Genomic DNA, 25,624 nt, shown 5'->3' with positions numbered 1-25,624 from the left:
CACATGCCTTACCAGACAGATGATCCTTTATGAAATTATCCCCCCAGGATTTATCATTAACTCACAAGCTTGACAGTAAGTTGATGGATTGTGAGTCTGCCATTCATCCAACCCCAGGAGACCTTATTTTGCTCTGGCAAAACCAGGAAAAATAAGGTGTGAAATTTCACTTACCATATAGGGGCACACTTGGGATCCGGGTCCAAAAATTAACTCACATTGTTTGTTGACGTCATAAATCAGCCCTGGGAGCTGCTGAGGCAATGTGTAAGTTCTTGATGAAGGTTCATCAAGCAAACATTCCCCATAACCAGTGCTACAACACAAATCAGAACACTGGTGTTAAACAGGAGGTGGGAGACCAGAACCCACTTGTGTTTGCCTGAATTAGCCTAAGGGCAGTTGCACACCCCGCTTGCCATATTTAACAAGCACTACAAGAGCTATTTCAAACTCAAGCACAGGAGGGTGTGTTACCCATACACCGTCACCCTTTGTGCTGTGACAGCAACCATCCACCACACCACAGTCAGCTACAATGGCAAAAGCATTTCTGAGTGTGCATTTAGTTGCTGAGCAAGCACTGGCGCATTTTTATAAAGAATTCAGAAAAAAAAAAATCACTGATTAGCAGAACTGCCCAAGGGACTGAGCTCCTGGATTTGCCAGAACACCATCATGGCTCTCATTCTGTTCCACACCACAACACACGGGAAGGCATGACAGCAAAATGGGCAAATCACTGTTCATCAAACTGACCCGTGGGCTCCTGGAACGGTGTTCCCACACGGATTAGTGCCAGGGCTTTATCTTGACCTGTGGAGCAGAAAGGCAGATTCAATCTGCCTTCTAAAACACAGCTCCGTATCTGGGCCACAAAGCTTGGGAAAGTCATTCTTCAAGTTTGAGGAGAACACACATTCCTTAAAAGCAATATCCATGGGGGAAGACTTATTCTTCCCCATTGAGAGGCTGGTCCTTGCCAGCTTATCATGAGGCTGAACTGGCAGGGACTGGATGCCAGGGGTGCATTCCTGCTCTAGGTAAAGGATGCATGCACACACAAATCCCTCTGATTTCCTCCAAACGCTGCACACTAGGGCTCCAAATTAACTAAAGAACTCCATGGGACACATGGACATGTGAAAACAGCCCAATACATGCATTTGCAAGGCCTTACTCCAGAAATTCAGTGATGTATTTCCTACTGCACTTTGACCACATCCAGGGATTGGTGTAGAAGTTCAGTGTTGGTGCCATGACATGCTGCTGGTTTTTACCTCCATCTTCCTTGCACTTGTGATTGTCATCATGTGGCATGTTAAATCTAAGAGGAAAAGAGCAGCAAAAAGTAGAGTCAGTTAAGAGGCAAACATCTTTAGCATAGCATAGCAAGGGCAACAGTGTGAACTAAATGCAGGCAGACCCAAGAATTTTCCCTAAATATGCTGCTGACAGATATTACAGAATAAAAGTATTAATACACACATATTCATAATAAATTTAGAAGTGTTAATGAACAGGGTTTCTAGCACTCATCTGGGAAAAGCTGTATAGCACCCTGCTAAGCTCTCCACTCCATGACTGCATATATTCAGCCAGACAAGACCTCCAGGGAGCCTGGAGTAAGATGCAAAGCCAGCTGCAGTTTCCTTTTCAGCTGACGGTTGCTCTCCTGCAGACAGGCTGGAGTCTGACCCCTCCTTCATAAAAATGGCAAATACTCTGGAAATGACCACAGATCCAAAAGTTGATCTCAGGGAATTCTGAAGGAGATGATTGACACGAGCCCACTGACTGCAGACCCTCATGCACACAGGCAACCCCTGTTGGATGCAAACTATTTTCTAATACAGTTGAATACTCGGGGCCACACTGCTGCCTAAGCAGGGTTGCACCAGGGGTAGACTTGGCTCCTATACTTTATGTGGCAGGTTTACAAAATGCCAGCAAGCATTGGTATCAGCAGAAACCAAAATGAAATTTGCAGCACATGACACCTTGAAGAATGTGGTAAATTCACTAATGGAGACAGAGCGGCCTAAAGTGCTGTGCTGTTTGAAGTGGGGAAGGGGAAGTGACCTGGTGTGATCCTGTGTTCCAAGGCTGGGGAGTTTGTATTCCATTAAGATTACCTCCAACAAACCATCTTTTCACTTTGCTCTCTGAAAAAAAGAGCATAGAGGCATTGCCTGCTCGGGAGCACTGCTAACCCCCCAGCAGCTCTGAGACAGCATTAGCAAAGGAATTAGGCACAAGTTAGGTGTGGGGAACACCAAAACTTTGGGGACTTTTTGACAGGAAGTCTTATTTAAACAAATACTACTGTGGTTAAAAATAGACTGTCTCAGCCAGCTCTCCATGAAGAAAAACAAGAGTTTAGAACAATGAGAGATCTGTTCCCAAGTACTCATGCATCCCACACCTACAGACCTCCACTGCAAAGCAGGCGTGTGATGGTTTGGGACTGAATCAGCTGCCAAAGGTTGTAGCCAGGGTAAAGGACTATGTGATCTAAGGTGATTTTTCTCATGACTGCTTAGTAGTGAGAAAAAGTCTCAGTAGAGAGAAAAAGCAAAAAATGTTTGAAAGAAATTTCTGCTGGAGGAGGTGAATGGCAGCATCTCTTCTGGGGATGTCTAGCAGCACAAGATTTTCCATGATGAAACAGTTCAAGAGCTGAGTCAAGCTCACTTATACACCTCATCAATTCCCAGATGCCCTGAGTAAGTTCCTCCTTCACACACAGCTGCTGCACTGCCTTCACCAGCACCACACAGAATTGTGGGACAAGCTGTGGCAGGCTGAGGATTTGCTCTCAGAGAAGACTTCAGTCCCAAAAGATAGTTCAGATATGCCAGCATCCTTTGTCCTGGTCCTCCCCAAGGACCTCTGCCCAAAACCCTGGCTAGTTCCAATAGCTTGGTCAAGATGTCATTTCTTAGGTGCTGCTTGTGGTACTCTGTCATTTATCCTGCCCAAAACACGGCCCTGTTGGTTTGGCTGCTTTCAGGTAGGCTCCAGAGCACTCCACAGTTTCATCTATTTCAGTGGTGCATCTTCTAGCCAAGTATATTATCTCCCCTCAAATAATTAGGCTCAGCAGTACTAGTTCCCAGCCTGGCTGGCAAGCCCTAGTTAGAATAAATATTGGGCTATTTAAATGTAAATGTATTTACATAGAACATACACATGGCCAAGTTCATGTGCTATTGTGAAAGCAGTGCTCAGTCCGTTATCTTCACTAATTGAACAGCTCCTGTATGGGTCACAGACTGTGCCCAGCTCTGCCAGACCTAGGAGAGAACACAGAGGTTTATGATGGAAAAAAAAATGTCACCCACAGTTCAAAACAGGCAACTAATATTGTCACTACAAAAAAAGTGATAAAGAAAAGGTTTTCCTTACCCAGAGTATCACATTTGTCGTGTGCTCTACAAATATCCTGTCTGAAAGCAGAACAGACCTGACACATTAATTCTCAATGCAGCAGTGAGTTAAGGTACAAGCACAGTAACAACAGCAGAAACAACACTTGGTCCTTCAATGGACCTTCTCAGGCTGGTTTGCTGCATCACCCAGAGTCCAAACTAACTCGCCACCACAGTCAGAGTTTTTCATCTTATGCTAAACCCATGAGCAGACCTTAGACAGCCTTGAACCTCTCTCATCTCTTGTTATAGTGGACACATGCTCCCACAAATATCATTGCACACACATCAAAACCTGAACATTTCCCATATAGTACATGCTCACAGCCCCTGACACACAAGTGGCTACAGTTTTCATGAGAACATTCACCACACCTGGTAACAAGCACAGCTGTATCATGCCGAAGGTGACTTCCTTCTGGGTGGTTTTGGGACTGTTGCCACTGGCAGAAGTTTTTTAATGTTGTCTGGGCATTGTAAGATATTGCAGGGCCATCCTGGTAAGCAACACACAGAAAGCAGGTATTTTAATTATTCATGACAATGCTCACTACAAATGCCATTGTCAAGCAGAAGGTGAAGAAAATAATTTCCATTACCTGCTCATTATGTATCACAACCAATTTCACAATAACAATATTAATTAAATTTCCAATGCTTGGGTCTTTGTAGATAGAAGCCACCTGTTTCAAAAAGCAACATTTGGAATTACTGTTAACATTCAGGGAAATAAACAATTAAAACAACACATATATTTTCCATTTTGCAACTGTTTTTCTCCTGGGCTGGTCTTCTGCCCTGCTCAGTGCTCTGATGCTACTTGGAGAGACCTCCTGGCAGAAGCACAATTTTAGGCTGAGAAAAACCTGCTGGTATCAGAGAAACCCAACATTTCCTTTTGCTTTAGCACACATTTCACCAAATTAAAGGATCATTCTGCTCTGAGACACATAGACCACCAAACAAGACTGTCGAAAGCAACTTATTCTTCCAAGTGTCTGATTTTCACATGGGCAGTTTCAGACCACATATTCAGTGCACTTCTACTCTCAAACAGGATAAGCATCCCTCCAGAGACACAAATATGTTGGATACTCCCTGCCAGTTGCTCTGCATCTAGAGAACTGCCTGTCTGGAAACTGCACTACTTCATCCTGCAGCTCCTAAGGTGCTTGTTCTCAGCCTGGAAAGTCAACTTGAGAACTATGCTAAGGATCAAAGTAACAGCAGGCTTCTTCTCCTTGCAACAGCAAGGGAAGTCAGGCAACTGCATGACCTTCCAGCATCCGTCCCCTGGAAGGCACAGTGCCCAAAGTATCTTTTTAACTCAGCTGTTATTTCACACGGGCTTAAATAAAAAGAAGAGTACAGCATGTGGATTAAAGAACTAGTGATATTGCTCATGGTGTCTGATGTTCAAGAAAGTTGGAAGAGAGAGGTGTGAGAGGGATCAGGAAGCCTAATGGATCTGGGAAAGAAGACTCCAACCAGCATTTTCCAGCCATGTTTTACTATTTTTGATGTAACCCCAGCATTATCTAGCGAAGGCAAACCGATGGCGCTGCATATGAACGCAGCGAGAGAGGGCTCTGTGACCACTAGAAAACTATTTGTGGGTGAATCTACTCGCCCTGGTTGAACACTCACTATTGACATCAGGGTTAAGACATAGTGCTGTAGGTTGGCTCCGTGGTAAGCGACCATCCTGCTGTCAGCCACCACCATCACCTCCACAAAACGTGGGTAGGACAAGAACCGCTTCGTTCGCTTGTGACTCTTCTTTTCACCAATGGTCCCGGTCTTGTTGCTGTCCCCAGAAAAAGAATTCACTTCCAGGCTGTGTTTCAACATCTCCACGTCAGATAAAATGCTGCTCTCTGCCCATTGCCTTCTCCAGTGTTTCCGTTTGTTCTTTTTGTGACTGTGGTCATGATCTATGGTTAAAAGGCAGAAAAAACATACAGTACATTCTGGAGTGAATAAAATTAATACCACATGTATGCTAAGTCAAAATACCTATTACCTCAACAAAGTTGTGTGGGCTTGCTCCAAACAAGCAGGGAAGTGAAACAGAAGCACTATGTGGAAGCCCACCATGTAATCCAACATCCAAGGCTTCGTTTTTAAAGCCATCTTGGGGAAGCCAGTAGCACTTAGAAGTGGACATTCCCTGCAGCAGACCCAGCTCCTGGTTTGTGCAGGAGGAATGGAGCCCTGCAATGGTAATTAGCCACTGCAGCAGCAGTGTGAGGATTCTGGGCACGTCCAAGGTGGCCAGGAAACCACAGGAAACAAAGGTCCAAATCCTGTATTTCTAACTCAGGCATGAAGGACGGCAGGATTTGGCCTTCACAGCAAAGCAATTATATATGATTTATTTCTGTCTCTAACAATAACACGGCTGGGCTTCAGCTCCCCCCCTCCCTTTATTATTCTGTGCTACAGGAATGGTAAAGGTCATCTAATAGCACAGCTGCCACTGGCAAAAGAATAGAATTCAGGAAGTTTCACATATACTGCTTTTGATATTCAATTAGGCCAAACATAAAAGCAGCCTGAAAATATACTCCATGCTGATACAAAGACGACAAAGTGAAGAGGGAGAACAGGCATATAAAACATATGGAACGTGTACAATTAAGATTTACCATCTGATTAGTATGTAATTATAGCATTATTTAAATGTAAGAGCAAAATCAGGCTTATTTGATGCCACTTAATTTTTAATCAGTTCATCATAGGAAGCAGCTAATTGAATGTGATTCATCCACGAAAGACTGTTCACTTCTGCATTTAATATAAAGCCAGATCTGAACTACTCATCTACGACTCCAGGCTACAACCCTCATGCTCTTTGTAGCTTTAGTTTAATTTCGTCATGGTGGTGAAAAATATCACATTTCCTTATCTGACCCATTGAGTAGGTTAGAGGAAGCATAATATTACAGAACAAAGGAATATTCTATGCTCAAACAAGATTGAAATGATAGGAAACTTCTTAGTTATTTTTCCTGTATAGTTTCCTTTTAGGAATATTTGTAATAATTTCCAAAAAAGGAAACATGTTCTGGAGTATCACGGTGGGCAAAGGGGATCAGTCAGCTTCTACCTATCTGAAAAATACTATCCTTTTGCCCTATGTGTAAATAGGTAGAGTAGTTAAGAATTAAATCCTGCCTATTCTGTACTACCTAAGTCCTCCAAATTCCCCTTTCTTGATATAGTCCAGACCACCTTAATACAGCAGAGAGTCTGCAGTTATTTGACTAAGAATTTGAGAAAGCCAATGGCATTTGTGGTTATAATTGGATTGCCCTAGTTCCTCTGCTCTAATCAATGCCCTTGTGTTGGCAAGGTTATGCTCTCATGCTGGCACTGCTTCGTGGGCAACCATGACATTATCCCGACTCATTCAGTGCCAATCAGCTTGGGGAGCCAACTATGCATACAAATAACTTTAAGGTGAGGAGAGGACCAGACTGAGGAGAAAGTGCTAACCCCAGCCCTTCAGCCAGCTCCTCTCCTCTCCTCTCTGCACCCTCAGACTGCCACTCAAATTTTTCTTTTAAATAACTAACTTCCAAAAGGAGCAGGTGCGCAAGGAAAAATGTGTTAAGGATGGGGAGATGCTCAACAGGGCTCAAGCAAGGCTGAAGACAAGGCTGCAGAGTGAAGGCAGAGCTCTGCAGGGCCCCAGGTAGGACCATGAGGCTCAGGTGCCTTCTCCTCCAACCATCCAGTCAGAGGGAAGTTAGATGGCAAAAAAAGAGGGAATTGCAAAGACACCTGTCTTTGAAGACACTTATCACACAGGTGTAAAAAAAAACTTGATATTCACTGGGCTTGCACTGAAATCCTGCAGCTGGTGTCACATGCGAAAAAAAACCCCACAAACCACCCAGAGAGTACCACATGAAATTCCACATCTTGTTCTGAGAGCCCTGACCTGCCCCTGATCATGCAGGGGAATCAGAGCCCAAGAAAGCCAGGTATGCCCAGCACAGAGGAAAAATAACTTTCCATTTTGTGCAGAGATTTGGCACAGAGTCACAGAATCATTTAGGTTGGAAAAGATACTTAAGATCATCAAGTCCAATCATTAATCTAATGCTGCCAAGTGTTGGTACAGTATCAGTGCTCTTTCCCCATTCAGCACACAAATTAAGTCAGACACATCATCACTTCCAAAACAACTGAATTATTTCCACTCACAAAGCCACTCCAACACTTGCAGTGCTATTTGGACAGGTCACATATTGGGTGTTTGTCAGCCTGGTTACTGGAAAACCAGGCACCAGTGATGGGGATGCACTGCATGGAAAGCCACTCCTGGACTTTGGTAGTAGTGAACTGTTATCTTCACCCATCTTTCTTGCATGTAGATAGTGTGCACTCACCTGTAAAAAATGAAATGCTAATGGCTGTGCACTGCTCTCAACCCATCTGTAAAATCCTGACCATGTTAATGGGAGCTGCACACAGGCACTGCCAGGAACTCTGTGTGCCTGATTCTGTTGATATCCTGCTCCATTACAATGGCCACAAAAGCAGTGCTCTCACTGAATGGTGCAACGTGCTCCTGCTCCATCAGGCAGAAGGGAAACTCTCTCACATTACACAAAACTGTGATTTTGCAGCACCAGCTTCCTACTGCCACACATAACATCAGAAAAGGGTGTGATATTTCCCCACCTTATTTTCCCTTTTTTTTCCCTGTTGTGTTAACATAGTAACAGAAATCAGCAAAAAAAATGGCTTCATTGGCAAGCCCCGAATCTTTGCAATGACCTGAAACACATCTACTTACACATGGTAGTAACTGGATGGGTTTAAGAAACAAAACATTTTTCTTTTACTTTGTAGAAAAACCAAACTCCAGTGAGCAGACAAACCCTTTAAAACCATGCAAACTACAGTTCAATAATTCAAGTATCAGGTGAGCCCATGCACTCAACAGTTCATATTCATTTGAGAGGCAGGTAAAGGCTAAAACGTCCATTTTACTGCATATTTTACTAAGACAATCTGTGCTGTTTTCACTGTCTTTATACAGACCTGGTAGTTTTATCTTCATTTTTTTTTCTGTTTGGTTTCTTCTTTGTAATGTGGGACTTAAAAGGAAATTCAATCCTGTGAAAGAATCCTGATGGCATCTTTTCACTAATGCCATTTATTTTTGCCTGGGCAAGAAGCCTCAGCCCAGAACCCATTCAGCTGATTTATGGATGTTTCCTGCTGGTTAATGTACTTTGGATCTATCACAAGAAAGAGGGCAGGGAAGACTCAGGCCCTGTGTGAGTACTTTGCCTGCATGAAGGATGACAGGGCAGAGTCAAGATCTGCTTTTGACATAGTAACTATTGATATACTAAACCAAATATTAAAAGATGGAATGATCACTTATTCCAACAGTCCTAATCCTTTCCATTTCTACATTAACTAGTCCTTGGAATAGAAAGCAATTTGCACAATTAAGTAAGACATGTAACAATTCAAGCAATTCCAGTTCAGCTCCAAGTTCATAAGAGCTGCACATAGCAGCGAAAAAAATATGTAACACAGAGAGAGAGCAAGAGAATGGGGCAAGAAAAATTCTCTTTCTTGAGCTAACAACATCTTCCTGCTAGAAAAAAAGCATGATCCTTTCCAACTGACTAATTATCACAAGCTTTCTGAATGTGTGACCTAGGATTTTTAACAGAATTTGCCACTCAGCGGTTGGCCCACATCACTTCTAGCCCCGCTCTGATCCAGTTGCACAGAAAATAAATTATTGCACAGCTCCATAAAACAGACCAAAATTTAGCTGAGCTTCCCTCACACAGTCAGCCAGTGTGTGACCTGTCTCCCTCAACTCTACAGCAGCAAACCCTGGGCAAAAGCTCCACAACAAGCCCCAGCTCCAGCTGCCTGCCTGGATTTGCTGCCTGTAGCTGCTACAACAGCAGCCACCCCAGGGACTGCCATCCCCTGGGAAACAGAGAGAGGCAAAATGGATTTGCCTTCATGCAGAGATCAGACTGGCTGAAACTGAACCACATTTTTAGGCTCTTCTTGCCAAGAAATGGAATGGAAACTGGCTCCTCTTTAGGACACACACAGGTAAGAAGCCAGATCAAATAATTTTTCTAGCCCTGGGTCTGTCCTAATTCTTTATCAAGATGTTTTGTATCTCTGTCTTTCTATACACCTACACATGTATCTCAGATGGATTTGCATGAGGCCAAATTCTCACCTCTGTTACTGTGGGGTGCTGTTGTGGTCAGCATAACCCAGAGCTGAAAACATCTTCTCTGACAGCAGCTTCACACTCTGCTTGGACAATAGCCAGGGATTGAAACATAATGGGGGACCAGCCACTGCCTTGCTCTGAGAGTACCACACTGAGATGATCAGTCCTATGAGCAGGATTAATCCTGCCTTCCCTCTGGATAGCTCCTTGACTGAACCAGAGCTGCTGCGATAGCCAGGTCCATGTCCAGGAGCTCCTCCTACTGAAATCAGCCCCATGAGTCAAGCCCAGAACCTGGAATTTGTGTTTGCAATATGTGAAAATATTAAGGCCAGAAAGCAAAGCTATAAAGCCATGAGCAGTTCAGACTGGCATGAAGCATCACTGATGCAAAAACCAACTGTTTCACCTCAATTCACTCACTGTATCCTGTGTCTGTGACTATAGAGACTTGGAGGTGCAAAGCTCAAGGTGATGCTGAACCCTGATGTCTGTCAGGGTGACCCTGCCTTTCTTCTCACTGCTTGAACCAGAATGCTGAGAACCATGGACTTGCAGTGAACAACAATCAGCTTCCCCTAGTAATAAAACATTCTCTGGTTTATACCATGCTAACACTAAAGACCACACATGCTCTAGATGGTTTCTTTCCAGGTGATGAATATCAGAATGCATTCCAGCCTAAAAGATTATTTTTATGCCTAAGGTAAAAACTTGTACGTGAAAGCTATCAATTTTGCACAGTAGACAGAAAGTAGATTAGTGAACAAAACAATAAATTTCCTCTTTAAGAAAGGAGATACCAACACATGAGCCAAACATGTGGCAGAAAATGATTCAAGATCATCTTACAGAACTCCCACACAGGCTATTCAGGCAACTTCCAATGCACAACAGTCACAAGTACATCAACCTGTGTCCCACACTAGTGTCTAGTGACACCTATGAGGTACCATGCCAACAAGAACAACACTGAGGCCACCACAACTTTGTACTGACAGTCAGTAAAAGATAAGACAAAACATCCCATTAGAAAAAAAAAAAAAAGAAATTGTTCAGCAACTGGCCACAGGGATGTTGATAATGACATTACAGGCATATGGGAAAAGAAGTCACAGAATAGTCAGCCTGTTTATTTTCAGTAATATATGCCATAGGGAAAAGACAGAAAGCACCCAAGTGATTCACCCCTGCTTCTCCCACCTGTCCTCCTTCAGTGGATGTCCCCACAGATGAGGTAAAGTATGTCCATTTTGATTCCAGGAGAATAACTTAACTCTGTCCACTTACCATGTTTCAATTGCAGAACAATAACCAATCAAAAACAATTTGTTTAATCACAACCTTAAGTCTTACACCTTTAGGGCACCAGAAGGATGTTCGATACATTTTCAATGCTAAGAGTAACAACAAAATGCATGCACTTTACTTATAACTCACATGGAGGAATCTTAAGCCAAAACTAATTATGGGATCTGTATCATTGACTGTGATCAATGTTTTTTAACTGAAGTCAGTCTATTACCTTATTTCACTTGTCAACATCACAAGATACCTTAAATATTACAGACTGAGCCCTTCCCCAGCTCAGCATGGTAAAAAAGCTTGTGCTTAACCTCTCAGGCCCATCTGACCAAATACCAGCTGGCTCTTACTGTGCTGTTACCTCAACAGGGAGGCAGAAATAGAATTAATTACATTAGCATATGGGAGTCGTGATGTAATTCTCTTCTTTATTCTGGGAGGGAAGGAAATCTGTATTAATTACTATCTGACTAAAAATTACAATCCACTTCTTTAAGATAAGAAACTTTTCTGAGGAAAAGAACAAAGTCAGTGTTTTACCCTGAGGCCAAGAGCAAAGCTGACAGCTTAAACAGACTCTTGAAAGAGCTCAAGTATTGCTCAACCTGGAAGTAAAGGCTTAAGAAAATCTCCCTGCAGATCTCCTGCAACCCTGAGTTTACGTGACACTCAGCAGTACAGAATTTGCCTGAAGACCTGCCTGGAAACCAGACACCTAGAATGCAGAATTCTGCTGGATGAATGAGTTGAAAACAAAAAAGAGGGGACACAGTTGGAAGCAAGACATAGTCCAAAAGAAACAGCAAAAATACTAAAGGTCTCTAGGCCAACAATCCAAGTGCAAAGGATCTGGGATTTCACCACAGACCACTCGCTAGAGTACAAACACTGAGTTCTGCGGAAAAGGAATTCAAAGTTTCTGCCTCAGAACTGCTATAAAGTAACAACATAAAACATACAAAGGGCCTGGAGAAGGAGCTGAAAATTTCCATCACTGGCCTCATTCCACTCTATTGCCAATTTTAACACTGCAAACACACCTTGAACCACAGCTGGAGCAGGAACAAAAGCTCATCCCCTTCCTGCACCAATAAAAGACCACACTAAAAAGTCAGGCTTTAGCCACAGTACCAGATACCTAACACATCCTTCCCCAGGTCTCCTCCCTGGTCATGGCACTGATACCACACTAAAAAAACCCCATTCTGGCAACCCCAACCTGACCACCCCTTCCAAGCACATGGGAATATGGTGACAGAACCATCTCCTGCTTGTGCCATTGGTTCACCAGTGACTTCCCATGCAGCTGGCTGGCATTAGGAGAGCAGGCTGGTACTAATTATAATGCAGAAATAAGATCACAATTATTGAGCTGGCAGCAACAGGCATCTGCTTGCTCAAGACACAGGGCAGCACTCCTCTGCTCTGGTGGTTCCCCAGTGTCAAGTTCAGTGGGAAAGGTTGTTACAGTTACTATGAAAGGGTAATCTATTACAAATTACTCGTTAATGCAACTGAAAAATCAGTGACACATTACTGAGTATGCCTGTGTCACGCTAGCTCAGCAGCAAGACTTGGTTCATGCTGCTGGCTCCTCCTCTGCTTTTTACAGGACCCTTCTCAGCACAGCTTACATGCAGAGCTTCTCTCCTCCTCACCTGGACCACATGAGCCTTCCCTTTGTGGAGCTGCTGTCCCTGGCCACACATGTACTCTCCAGTAGTCAAACTGCTGTAACACCCAACAAAATACCAGCAAATTTGAAACCCTTTTGCATCCATTTCTGGCAGGTACTGGGATATGCTAAGCCTGCAGGTTGTGTCCCATAGCCATCTGTGCTGATAATACTTGGTGGATTTTGGAAAGCAGCCTCAGCAGGTGAGTCACTGGGCTTTCCCACCCCTGCCAGCAGTGGGTGGGGGCACAGTCAGCACGGCATAGGTAAGACCTGCTCTGTCCTGCACTCATCTGAGGCTGTTTCCAAAACCTCACCACCTCAGCATGAACTGCTGGAAGGCCTCTTTGCTGGCAACAGCCCCTTGGCTCCCCTCCAGAAACAGGAACAGCTCTAATCATCTTCCCACTAGTTTGGCACCATCAGAGTGTTATTGCTGCTTCTGCATGATGAGTTTTGCCCGTGGTGGATATTCCTGCTGTAAATGCTCTCATTAAGGAGCAAGGACTTTGTGCAAGATCCTCACATACAGCCCCAGAGCCCAGGTCCAACACCAGCCTCAGGATGCGCATAGTTGACCAGCAGCAAGGGAGGGAGAAGCTCGCACTCACTATACATTCAAGCCTTGGTTTATTCATCTCAGCCCCAGACAGGTCTTGAATATAAAAGAATTATGAGGAATGAGGCAAGGACAGAGAGGTATTTAACTAATGAAGCTAGGATGGAAATTGGAAAGGTTCTTCAGCCAAATGAAAGCAGTGGGTGATGCCTAAAGAGGCTAACCTGGAACATAGACTAGACAATGTTAAAGGAATAAAGTAGGTATTTATTAAAAGGCCTTAAAGGATACACCTTGGGCAGTATAAGAGCTAGGCCATGGCTACACCCAAGATGGACAACCGGTCATGAGTCTTCACACTTTTATAACTTTTTGGTCCATTTCCATATTGGAGTTAATTGTCCAATTGCAGCTTCAGGTTGAGATGTCCCATCCTCTCAGTTTGCTCTCTTCAATTCGCTGTTATTTATGCTTTTCAGGCCTGAGACTATAATGGCTGTCCTTCGTTCTCAGTCTGGAAAAGGATTGTTTTATCTAACTACCCTGTGAAGAGAACTTACTAACACTTTATATGAAGTTCAGAATCACACACTAAGGCAGTATGGAATCTAAAAATTATGAAAGCTAAAACTTAAGGCATCATGGGTAGAAGAAGAAGAGCTTTTTGGGGCAGCTCCAAAGAAGGAGCTGCCCCAAAAAGTTTAGTCAGGAGTTCTGCATCAAGGTCACAGCAAAAGCTGCACAGAATTTGCTAAGTTTGGAGCAAGAGCTGGGCAGGCAACAGAAGTGGGGTGATGAAAGGGCACAATACTTGCAGTTATACTCATGGACACAGGGGAATTGCGGCCCAGTGAAATCAGGCAGGTGGAGGCCGCATCTGTGTCAGAACAAGGGGTGGCCAAAAGGCAGAATGATTGCTAAGGTTCAGTAGAAGGCTAAAGCTATCACAGACCCCAACAAAACTGGAAGAGAAGAGCTCCAGAGAACTCAACAACCAAAATATACATAGAAATACATATATATATATATCTATATATACATCACCAACAAAAAACAGGGAAATATGATAGAAATGAGAAGCAGCAGAAATGGACTTAAGACCCAGAGCAAGAGGTGCCTGAAGTGGTTTATTTAAGTGATGACCAAAGGCAGTGTCCTACTGGCATCTGGAGCTGGGCATCTCTCTGCAAGACCAAACTTTGACGGTTTCACATGGAAAGGGCTCACGGGTCTGCTCCTGGCAGAAGGTCCCACTGGATGGGGGCTCGGGGAGGTGCTGCCTCATGGAGGCAGCTGGCACACGGCTGCAGGATGCAGCTCCGTGCTTTTATCACTGGAGTCAGATCGTTCCTCTGTGGGGTGCAGGAAAGCAGTGCTCTCCAGCCTTGCAATGAGCCACTTCCCCTTTTCTTTTTTTAGGATCGCAATCTCTTTTCTCTTCCTCCTCCACCTCAAAAAAGCGGATATTTAATAATTGGGTTGGAAGAGCTTGCTATCCTGAAGCGATGGGTGGTAGTGGTGCTGCACCTAAGTGACATCATGCTGTCTGCCTGGCCAAGCCCTCATCCTGTCAGAGCTATTCAGTAAAACACAACTAATTATTCTGCCAGATCCCCAGCCAGATGACAAACTGATTCACGGCACTAACTAAAAGAAAAGAAGGAGAGGAAAATGCACCATTTCCTATGACTGAAACTACATTAACCTGTTACCCCAAGGAAAACTCTGTCCAAAGTTTTTCTTGCAGCAGTTGAGCTGTATGCCAGACAGCTGAAATGCATTGCCAGAGACCCCAGTGCTGTGCAATGAAAGTTCATTTGCAGAGCACAGCTTCCATTTGATATCCACCAGCATTCAGAGGAAAAAGATCTTTTTCCAAAACACCTGTAGAGTATCTTTTATGCCAGAGCACCTAAAACTGTTATCAGAAACTGCTAATTAAAACTTAACAAAAGCAAATACCTGGTTTTCTAGGCTGACCTCAGGATGCTGAAAACTAAAAGTACAACCAGGGAGACTGCTGCAAATGAAAGCTTTTACTCAATCTGTTAGTCAATTCACAAGGGAAACTTTCCTGAATACCTCAAGAAGTCTAAAATTACATCATTATGGCAAGGGCACACCAGTATGTTGACTATTAATCATTTCCAGGAAGATGACTATCAGAAAGTCATTCTTAATAGCACCACCACCTGGCAACAGAGGGTCCCTTTCTCACCTCAGGGGGGGTACCTTAGATTTCCCTCCCATGAATTTCCTCTTCAAGAAAATTTCCACCCCTGCCAGAAGCCTGCAAAGCAAATGCACCGTTTCACACATTCTTCTGACAAAAGACTGGATTCACACAACACCCTACAATTATAACTCCCAAACTCTCACAAAACCATTCTTCTCTGGCAGGAGTAAGACATACACCTTGTCTAAAACAGTGAGTGCTGCTAGATTTTGCACGTTCACCTCTGCTGCAAAGACATGTGAGACACCTTCTCTCACCAGATGTAACCTCAGGTAGCATGCCAAAGGTTCAGCATTGCCCAAGCTGCTCTGAACTTGCTCCTTAAATGAAATAACCAAGACTTGTTCACCATACACATATGGCCACAGCATCATTCCCTTTCAAAAGCTTGGACGATGACAAGAAGAAGAGACAGTTAAGAGAGAGAGATGGAGGGAAAGAGGACAGGAAGACAAAACTCTCATGCCAATCTGGAACACTTCAGCTTGTGTTTGAGAGGTGAGAACTCCTCCCTCCACTACATGAAGCAACTGAGAAGAGCAAGAAAACAAAGACAAGCAAGAAGCAAAGCATATTGGAACAAAGGAGGAATAAATATACAGCACATTGATAAAATCACAGCTGGAGTATTATTCTTGTGAATTACAATACAGAAGAATAATATTCTACATGGGAACTATGATACAGTGGGGTGAAATACAGCAGTCTGTTACAGCAGCACAGAGTCAAGTTCACAAGCAAAATTCAGAGCCCTCCCAGCTACCTTTGATTCAATGAGTCTTGTGATCTGCTGCTCCGTTCCTCCAAGGGTTACTGATGCAATGTGCCAGATTCCGTGTTTCTTTCCAACTGTTCTGAGTCTCCTGCATCTGATCTCAAAGAAGGGAGCAGAAACAGCTGGAAGAGAGAAACCAGAATGGCATATTCCAGCAGCAACCCTTGGAAGAACAAACAATGACAGCCTTGTGAGAGGTGCCACTGTACCCCTGGCACATATGTTTGCATGTGGACGTGAATTCACTTGTCTTCTAGAAGAAACACACGTTGCTCTGGCTGGTCACAGAGTATCAGAGCATCTTTGGACTCAGCATGATCAGTGCAAGCTGAACAGACTGACAGCTCAACAGCACAGCCACGATCCACAGTCATGTGTGCCAAACAAGTAACGTGTGCTCATTGCAGTTAATTTGGGCACCATACTTCTCCTCCAGTGGTACCTTTACTTCCTGAGCAACTCCACCTACTTTGCAGCATATGAGCAGCTTGCAGCCCACAAGGGAACTCAGTCAAGGTCTACTCTGTTTAGGTTTTAAAGTTTCTGTAGATCTAGCTGCAGGCCAAAGGACAAGGGTAAAACAGCAGGTGAAACAGGAGACTGAAGGAATAAGTTTCTTCAGAGAAAATTGAGGTATTTGCTGCCAAAGGGGAGGATTAGTTGTGAAGATTAGGAAGTCAGGGAAGCAGAGAGCAGCAGGAGGCCACTGCAGATAATAGGGACAGTAGGAGCAAGGCTATTGCTCATCAAGGCACATGAAGGGGGGGAGAAAAAGGTCTGTGCTCTTTCATATGTGCAAGGACTAGAAAGAGGGAGTGAGGAGGTCAGGGAGATGGTGCTGGTGGAGGAAGGGCCATGAGGAAAAAAAAAAGCCTTTGAAAATGAACCATGGAAAAGTGATTACTAAAGGAAGAACTATCATGGTTGGTGTTAGGATCTCCTCATTTCCACTAGAAAGAAGTATGACGTGGCAACTCACAGCCAGATTTGGGAAAGAAGACCAGGAGCACAGAAAGACTAAGACAGAAAGATGTCATTTAAAGGACAGAGTATCAGACAGAGAGTATATCAGATTAGGACAGTTGGGAATAACATGTAGGATAGAAAAGAAAACAAGTTTCAGGGCTCACAGGATACTTAAGGTAAGATAGATCAAAAGCTCTCTTGCCAGCTTTACCGCAGGAGTCAAAGGGAAACTTTTCTGATCACAGCTTCCTTATAACCAATTCCTAGAAAGCACCTCCGGGTGCACCACATCTCTCCAGGACAGCGTTACCACCATGAGCCCAGTCCTAGCACTCACAGCACCAATCCTAGAGGGGTCCCTCAACTCCACGTCCCTTTTTTCCCCCACAAACCTACTGCCTTTTAACTGCAAATAGCACTTCCAAGTATCAAGTCATCCAAGGCAGTAAGAAAATGAGTACCTGGAGTATTGCAAGTCTGCCAGTCCCCTGAAGAGTTGGTTGGAGGTGTCCGGTGTCGGTAGACAAGATGTGGTTTATTGTGCTCCTCTTCATACTCCTGCTCCTCAAGCGATAGGAGTGGCTCTACAAAATAGTCCCCATCGTCAGACTTGAATGTGCCTAGCTGAGAGGGTCCAGAGAGAGGAACAAGAGGTCAGCTGTGCACGACGACAAGCACCACCTAGCAGCATTACCCCACAAAGCAAGCAGCTAACGAGGGAGGTGTGCCTAGTTCTGTGGTAAACCCTAGTGAAGGCAGTGGCTGGAGCTCCAGCTTCAGTCACAGTGCTTGCACCCACCCTGGGCTGTACAGCCATCCCACTGGTGCTTACAGAGGGCTAATTACCAACCCCCAGGCAGGGAACATGAGAGAGGCATGTCTGCCAGACCCTGTCTTTATGCCAGTGACAGTCACCAAGCCAGTCCTGCCCAAAAGGGTGATGGTGCTGCTGTGTGCTGGAGGCCCCAGTACAACCCCATCATGTACTGGTTTCACACAGCATGTTTCCCTGAGACAGGCTTTAAACCCTCATAGAAGGACCAGGTGTCAAGCTAGTGAAATCCCTGCTTATGAGAAGACATCAATGCTCCTAGTTGCATACAACTATGAATGCACATATTTGGTGGGTAAATAAAAAAAAAATATCCAAGAGAAAACATTCTGCAGCCATGGATACGAGCATACTGGTATCCATGGTCGGTACCTGGCAGGGAAGCCACATACACATGTGCCCAAGCCTAGGGGAACACAGGCACCCAGAGGAACCCCGGGACTGAATGAAGCCAGCAGAAACCTCCGGGGAGCCCCCGGGATTGGCACCCCGTGGGACTGAAAGGCACCAGGACAGACAGAAGAGTCAGTCCTTTTAGGAGATTCTGCACATCCCAGTGCTAACATCCGTGCACCGAAGGGCACCCAGCTAGAGTACCAGGGACCGGGACATGCTCCTGGGTCTGGGTGCTGGGTGGCTCCGGGGCCAACGCTGGTGGTAAGCCCACAGCCACCCCTCATCGGCACCCCGGCGGCAGGCGGGTCCGTGTCCAGGTGTGGCCCACAGACCGCCCCTCCGGGTGTCGATGGGTGGCATTTTCTCCCCAAAATCCGCGGAGCAGGAGGGGCGCACCCCGGAACCCAACCGCTGAAGAGCGGCGTGGGAGCAACCCCCGCCCGGGGTGGGCTGGAGCCGCCCGCAGCCGTCAGGGGAAGGGGCGGGCGCCATCGCTCTGCCCGCCCACCCTCCTTCGCCCCGCTCCTCCTCCTCCTCCGCGCTTCCGCCCCTGGCCCTCAGCGGGGCGGGGGTCTCACCATCCCGGAGCAGAGGCTGATAACGGCGGTGAGCCGAGGGCGGGCGTTGACGTGCCCCCGGTAGAAGCAGTGCTTCACATCAGCGTCGGCCGCCTCGGCGTAGAGGCGCCGTTGGTCTGCGGCGGGCTCTCCCAGGAGGCTGACGGTGAAGAGCGGGGCGATGAAGGCCGAGCTGGCCGTCAGGTTGAAGAGGAACTGCTGCCCGAAGGCGGACAGCCTGTAGTGTGCCTTCGGGGAGTCGGCGGCGGCCGCCGTCCAGGCGTCGGGGGCAGCACTGGTGCTCCGCCGGCGCCGCCTGAAGTGGACATCGGTGGGGAAGGGCTCACCGAACTCATTCACTCGGGTAGGAGTCACGATCTCGTACTCGCTGAGCTTCTCCAGCAGCTGGGCTGCGAGGGGACAGACGCTGAGTGAAGTGGCCGAGCTCCGCGGCCCCGGGGGGCGGCAGCGCAGCACTCCCCTTGCCCCTCCCCGAGCACCCCCTTACCTTGCCTGGGGTGCAGCTTCTGCCTCCTCGCTGCCGTCCTCAAGCCGTCGATGAAGAGCGTGGTGAGTGCCAGCGCCAGCGGCGCTAGCTGCATGGTGCTGCGCGCTGTCCTCGGAGGAGCAGCTTTCCCCGCCTCCGCTTCTTCTCCTCCTTTTTCCTCCCTTTCCCTCTTTTAATTTTTTTTTTCCTCTTCTCCTTTCTTGTGGCCCCCCTCCCGGCCCCCGGAGCGCTGCCGCGGGAAGGCGCAGGAGCCGGGCGGCGTTAGGGGCGGGCGGGCCGGCGGCGCGCGGGGCGCCGGGGGCCGCGCATGGTGCGCGGGGGCGGACGGGCCGGGGTCGGGACCGACGGGCCGGGACGGGGGAGCCGCCCGCCCGCCCGCCTGCCTGCTCTCCCTCGCTTTCCGCCTCTCCCCCCGTCGGGCTGGTGGACGAGAGCTGCCGGGACTCTCAGTTTAAAAAGGGGCGTGCTCCATAGATCAAGCCCGCCCTCCTCTGCTCCCCCCCCTTCCAATGACACATGAAAGCCGAAGTCGCAGGTTTTGGTCAAGAAAACCATCGCTGTAGCGGGCGGGGGGAGTCCGAGCCGCGGCTTCGTACACCCGGGATCGGCGCCCGCTCCCCGCCAGCTCCGTCCAACAGGCTTTAAAATCCTGAAGTAGCCCAGGCAGAGCGGCACCGGCAGCTGCCTCCTCTGCCAGGACCTGGTGGGGATGAGTCCCTTTGTCACTCACTGGGAGGAGAGCTGGGTTTTCTTACTTAATTAACGTTTTCCCTTTTTTTTTCCCAAGGCAGCTTGAAGAAGTGGACCATCACTTGAAGAATCCCCTTTGTGGCACTTCTTACAGCAGTTGTTTTCTTACGCATTTCTCAGATAAGAGGCTATTCAAGCAACTTTTGTTCAGGATGAGATTTGTGTTGTGCACTTTTCAGGCACCCTGAAGGAAAAGGAAGATTATATTAAAATCTGAGTTTATTTTGTTTTATTTTACAGTTTGAAAGGTCTCTCTAAAAATTTAAGTCATCCTGTAGAGCTAAATGTAGTTAAGCGTTGTCTTCTACCTCTTCCTCAAATCAAAACTCCCAGCCTTGGTTTAAAAGGTTTTTAAACCTTTAAAACCTGTAAGCAAGGCAAAATAGAAGTTTGGAAGTTCAGTTTGCACTTCCATAGAAAATGTCAAAGTTCTTTGCATTCTTTGTTCAGCTTTGGGACAAGGCACAGAAATGTTGGTATTTGCAGCAGAAAGTTTTAAAATAAAAATCAATTCAGAATCCACCTCTGGGCAAAATGGTATCTCCTGACTCTTCAAAACAACTGGCAAAGTGCTACAAACCTCAACTATTAGGAGTCAATAATTAATTTTGTATGATGAATGTAAAAGTCATTTTTTAAGAGTAAATAAAGTATCACCTGCAAAGCCATGCATCTTCAACTCTGCTACTGGCTGGCCAGGGTTGCAGGGCTGGGAAGCAGAGCCTCGACAGTGCAGGAATCTCCTGGATTGTAGAGACCAAGTCAGCACATCCTTAGGGCAGGGTGTAATGGCACATAACCTGCCTGCATGGCATTGTGCCCATGCTTATAAACCAGGTTTAATTAAAATCTTGGATACTTACTGAGAGATAACTCACCCATATCTTCCTGAGATGCAGTGCTTGCAGAATACCCTGAGCCCTGACCAACTTCCTACAATGTCCATATGTACCCCAAAGCTTTCATTCTTCACAGAGAGAGATACACACAGCTTGCTTGAACTTGGGATAATGCTCCAGAAATCATGGCAGGAAAAGGAAGGGTAGGCTGTATCCCGAACTCAGGTGGGTCTGGACACATTTCCCAGGAGTGCTCACGGGATTCTGTGCTGCCATTTGGGTGTGTGGAGCAATACTGAGCAGCTGATCAGCAAAGGGCAGTGAGAAAAAGTGAACCAAGTTGCCTGAGGAAGGGGAGTTGAAAAGCTGAGCATAGCATTAGGGCTGAGTCAGAGGGGAGGGGAGGAGGCCTACGTGGAGCTAGTCCTGTCGGTGTCTGGGAAAGAGGGGTGCAGCCTTCAGTCCTGTGATCAGCACAGTGTTGGGAAACAGGTCTGGTTTATCTGGGCTGCAGAGTGCCCCGAGATGTCCCCATTTCACAAACATCTCTCATCCCACCACCCTTCAGACTAAGCATCCCTCATACCATGTCTGGTGCTAGTGAGAGCTGCCTTGCTTCTGTTCAGCTCACTGTCACAGAAAGACCTATCAGGGCTTTGGAGTTTTTTCCTCCTTAGTTTTTACGAGGTGACCAGTAGAAAACTAATTTGGCTCTGGGGTGAGGTTTGATGGAGCTCAGGATCTGGTAGAGGCTGAGAAGTGACAGCACATACCTGTGACTTGGTTGGCTGGGACTCTCCTTTTTGGCATTGAGCTGAATGGAGCAAGATTGTTTTGTGGAGCATCCTCACAGATCACCCACTGATCTGAAACCACCAACCTGAAGGAAGGCAAGAAACACAACTCCATCATTCAGAAGAGGGGATCCAACTCATGGATCTCCATTATGGGGCAGAGTTGGGAGCAGTCTGAAGCCTCCCAGGACCAAATCCTGGCTTTGCAATGTCACTAAACATACGTTTATGCATTCCATGCAACATTGCATGACTTCCAGAGCCATTTCCATCAATAAGTTGTATGTTGTGTGGCATTTTGAATCTTTACAGCTGGCGATTAGTAAGTGCAGAATGAAAGCTGTATTTTAAGTAAATAAATTATGTGGAGCTTAGAGAAACTAAGCTGCAATCTTAAATTCAAATAACTTTCCTATTAGGAAGGATCTATTAATATTTACAGTGTGGTAATTATGTGGATTCCAAGTCCTCACCCAGTCAAAAGTAAGACTTAAGAGCCCATACCTACCCATGGAAAAATCCCCTTAAAACACTGGGAATTTTGCCTATGTAAATACTACAGAACTTGAGCTGCAAATGCCTCTTCTATAAATTACAAAATCAAAACTTGATCACAGCAGCAAAATTTCAGTAAGAAATTTAAGGCAGTGCACACTGCTGCAAGAATACACTTGAGGAACCCAGATTTCCTGAGGCTTTTGCACTGCTTTTCCCCCTTGTTACCATTTTATTTTCACTATAGGTGAGGCTGTACTTATCTTTGTTCTTTGTGGCTCAGCCTCTTTGGGTAAGCATCATCTTCTTTATCTGCTGCATCCTCTTGCTTGCCCAATGATTATCCCACAAGGCAGACAGCTTTCCCTTTGATGGTTGCTCCTCAATGCTACAAAAGATATCTGAAAACAGCCAACTCTTCTCCTTCTGTCTAAACTGTGTGGTCAGAAAGTGAAAGATTTAATTCCCTTCAAACTGCTGACCACCCTCTCCTGGCCTCTCTCATTTAGCTGCTGATGCTGGTAACAAGGATACCACTCTGGGCTGCCTTTCTCTTTGTTTTGGAAGTTCTTATAGAGGCTTCTCTTTAAAAGCATTTTCAGCAGTTGTGTCAAAGCTGGATTTTTGAGTTTCGTAAGCCTCTCACATTAGTTTGGAGGGACTGAAACTTGCAAGTTCTTGGTGTATACTTAATATTCAAACTTATCTGTGCCAAGCCAACTCTTTTTGGTCCTCGTTAAAAGGATTTAAATACATTCATCTACTGTAGTCCTTTAAGCTCCTGTTTCCTCCCTGGGGTTCTCTTCTTACCCCACGTTGTGTGCTGCTACCATCAAGGTCTGAATCACTGGCTTGTTTAGGAGTTTGATCCTCCAACCCATAGGAGACTGGGAAGTGCTCCCTGCCATTCCCAGCAATACCAGCACAGCACTGCTATCACTGCTGTCACAACTTGCCCTCTGTGGGCCCATATCCTGGTCCCCATTTTAGGGCCATTGGCTGAGGGAGATGTGACATGATGTGCCAGGATGATGCAGAGCCATCAGTGCCATCCCACTCCCCTGAACACTGAGATGTGCACGTTGAGATGACTAATTCAAGGTTACCCCGGGCAATAATGCCATCCTTCATTTTGGTCCTGAGTCAAACTGTGCAACTCAAACATCTTCCCAGCCAGTGCATTGCAGCAGGAGCTGTGTTCTCTGGGAGCCATCCATTGCTCTGCACACAGGTTCAAGGTGGGGCGCAGTGGAAATGCAGTGTAGCCTTGTCCTTGCAGATATCATCCCTCTCTTTGCCTGGTAGGGAATCACCATTTGGGAACAGAAGGGGAAGGAGGGAACACAAACAAGTCTGTTTCACTGCTCCACTCACATGCAAGGGAACTGGCCTTCAGCTTGCCTCAGAAACAACTTTGACCCTGGAAAACAGATACATGATCAGGAACTAGAGACTGGGTGGGAGGAACAGCAAAGCCCACATAGACACTGCAAATGTGTGGGATTTTCATCTTCAGGTCAGCACGGATGGACATAATGATCCCTTGTGGCTCTCCACTTGAAACTGCTGATTCCAGCTTGCCCCTCCCCTGCTCCCAGCATTGCTGCTGACTGTTCACACACTGCTCCTTTTCCTAACACCTCTTATCTGCCACGTGGAGAGTGCTCAGGGTAGCCCAGCTTCTGTGTCTCATTGCAGACTGGCAATTCCTTTGGCCTAATAACATGGGGGAAGTCCTAAAGTAGCTAAGAAACACTTAATTCTGAATATTCCCATTTTTGCGCAAATTAAGCCACATAAAGCTAAATATTATATTAGTTTATCTTTTGTGTTTGCAATGTCACTTTGCAATGTCACATGCTATAAATCAAACAGGACCTGAATACACTCTTCATGACTTTTGATATTATGTACTTATGCATCTATGCTATGTTTCAGGTGCCTTTGCCAAAACATTAGCAGTAATACCAGGATGACTAAACAGAGCAGATGTTCTGTAATCCCACACCAAAAGGCAACCTGGGAATGTTGGAAATAATACAGGTACAAAAAGCTTTATCCCTCGAACCATGTACTTTTGTTATATAAACAAATTATCATAACAACTCTGTGAGGTGTCACCATCACCTTATGAAAAGACGACTGAGATGATTGATTTGGCAAAGAACATGGGGTCATGGAGCTCTGACCTCATGGTAGTTCCATCCTCCCTCTCCATCTTGTATGCAGTCTAAGTGTATAATGTAATATTTCAGTGCAGGGATCATTAAACTGTAAAACTCTATTTTAGGAGGGTTGTTTTCATTCTTTTCCCAAATAGTAGATTGTCTCCAGAGATAACAAAATACAAATATCCAGTAGAGCAGGGAAAAAGCTAAGCAACATTACAGATATCAAGTTCTTTTTCCCTACACTGTTTGATTTCCCTTGGGGTGCAACAAGGTACCCAGCTAAAAGCAAAGACGTCTCCCTGGGGGAAGTCTTGCAGTGTTGTCATATTTGTATTGTGGTAGGAAGTCTCTACCGGTTATAAAACTGTCAAAAAAATTGTCAATGGCCAAAGAGCTGGGAATGTTTTAAGCCTAATCCAGTGCCTGTCAAAACTCATCATCTAAACTTCCACTGACTCAGACAAGTGCAGAATCTCTGTCGTTTCAGCTATTTTACAGCATCGCATCTTGCTCATTAATATCCACCTGACAAGCATATATAACATCCACTATTTCTTTACCAAGATGTAACAGCTTGAAAAAAAATTTCTTTTTTAACTTAGAAAATTGTCTGTGCTTGCTAAGTTGCACTACCAAAACAAGGGTGTTTTAAAATTCTTCTCAGGTAGCTGAGGGTTCCCAGAACAGATGGGCACAGATGATAATCTAATGGCAGCCCATCATTTTGTAGCACTGCTGGTACCACATCATTACCACAGCCAGAATGTGCAACAGACCACAGCCATTGACCCCTCCTCCCGTGCTAAATTATTAAGAGATGCTGCCTAAATATAATGCTTCAGATTTAAGTGAGCAGTCTCCAACTTGCAGGATATGTTGAGGGAACAGCTCTCTTCTTACAGGTGCTCCTATACCCTTACACCCAGTTTCCTCCTTTCCTCTGAAAGCAGCATTGGTAAGAAACAGACTAGAAATGCTTAGTGTCAAAGATTCAGCATATAAACACAGGACAAAAATCCAAAAAGGGATTTGGTCTCTCCCCAACTATGCTGTGTTTGCCCTGGATGAAGGAGTGGTGAGCAAATTCTATTTTCAGCCACACA

The 25,624-nt window shown here is 45.7% G+C and overlaps 1 protein-coding gene and 1 long non-coding RNA gene across 7 annotated transcripts in view; both read right to left on the bottom strand.

The window, feature by feature from the left end:
* ADAMTS9 (ADAM metallopeptidase with thrombospondin type 1 motif 9) overlaps positions 1-19,726 on the bottom strand; it is a 79,560-nt gene extending 59,834 nt beyond the window's left edge. For 5 of the 6 annotated variants that reach the window (XR_007778604.1, XM_030227868.2, XM_030227869.2 and 2 more), the window contains exons 1-10: positions 19,473-19,726; positions 18,986-19,374; positions 17,641-17,803; positions 5,079-5,365; positions 4,031-4,114; positions 3,807-3,928; positions 3,409-3,449; positions 3,191-3,296; positions 1,181-1,327; positions 175-316 (exon numbers count right to left, since the gene is read on the bottom strand). Coding sequence is in view for 5 of the 6 variants with exons in the window: in XM_030227868.2 (XP_030083728.2) it covers positions 175-316; positions 1,181-1,327; positions 3,191-3,296; positions 3,409-3,449; positions 3,807-3,928; positions 4,031-4,114; positions 5,079-5,365; positions 17,641-17,803; positions 18,986-19,374; positions 19,473-19,566 (1,575 nt within the window). In the remaining variant the exon portion in view is untranslated. Of the gene's footprint in view, positions 1-174; positions 317-1,180; positions 1,328-3,190; positions 3,297-3,408; positions 3,450-3,806; positions 3,929-4,030; positions 4,115-5,078; positions 5,366-16,201; positions 16,336-17,640; positions 17,804-18,985; positions 19,375-19,472 lie in introns of those variants that run through there. The other variant, XM_050979180.1, reaches the window with a different exon arrangement.
* Positions 19,727-20,295: 569 nt separating this feature from the next.
* LOC115484096 (uncharacterized) lies at positions 20,296-23,740 on the bottom strand. The gene is made up of 4 exons (XR_003944832.2): positions 21,835-23,740; positions 21,101-21,364; positions 20,880-20,965; positions 20,296-20,406 (listed from the first exon to the last, which is right to left on the bottom strand). It is a non-coding gene; the product is annotated as an uncharacterized LOC115484096 (long non-coding RNA).
* Between the last annotated feature and the right edge of the window lie 1,884 nt (positions 23,741-25,624).

The sequence above is a fragment of the Serinus canaria genome, chromosome 12, assembly GCF_022539315.1.
Source record: "Serinus canaria isolate serCan28SL12 chromosome 12, serCan2020, whole genome shotgun sequence".
Taxonomy (NCBI): domain Eukaryota; kingdom Metazoa; phylum Chordata; class Aves; order Passeriformes; family Fringillidae; genus Serinus; species Serinus canaria.
Note: the sequence above shows the minus strand (reverse complement) of the source record. Positions and strands in the feature narration are given on the sequence as shown.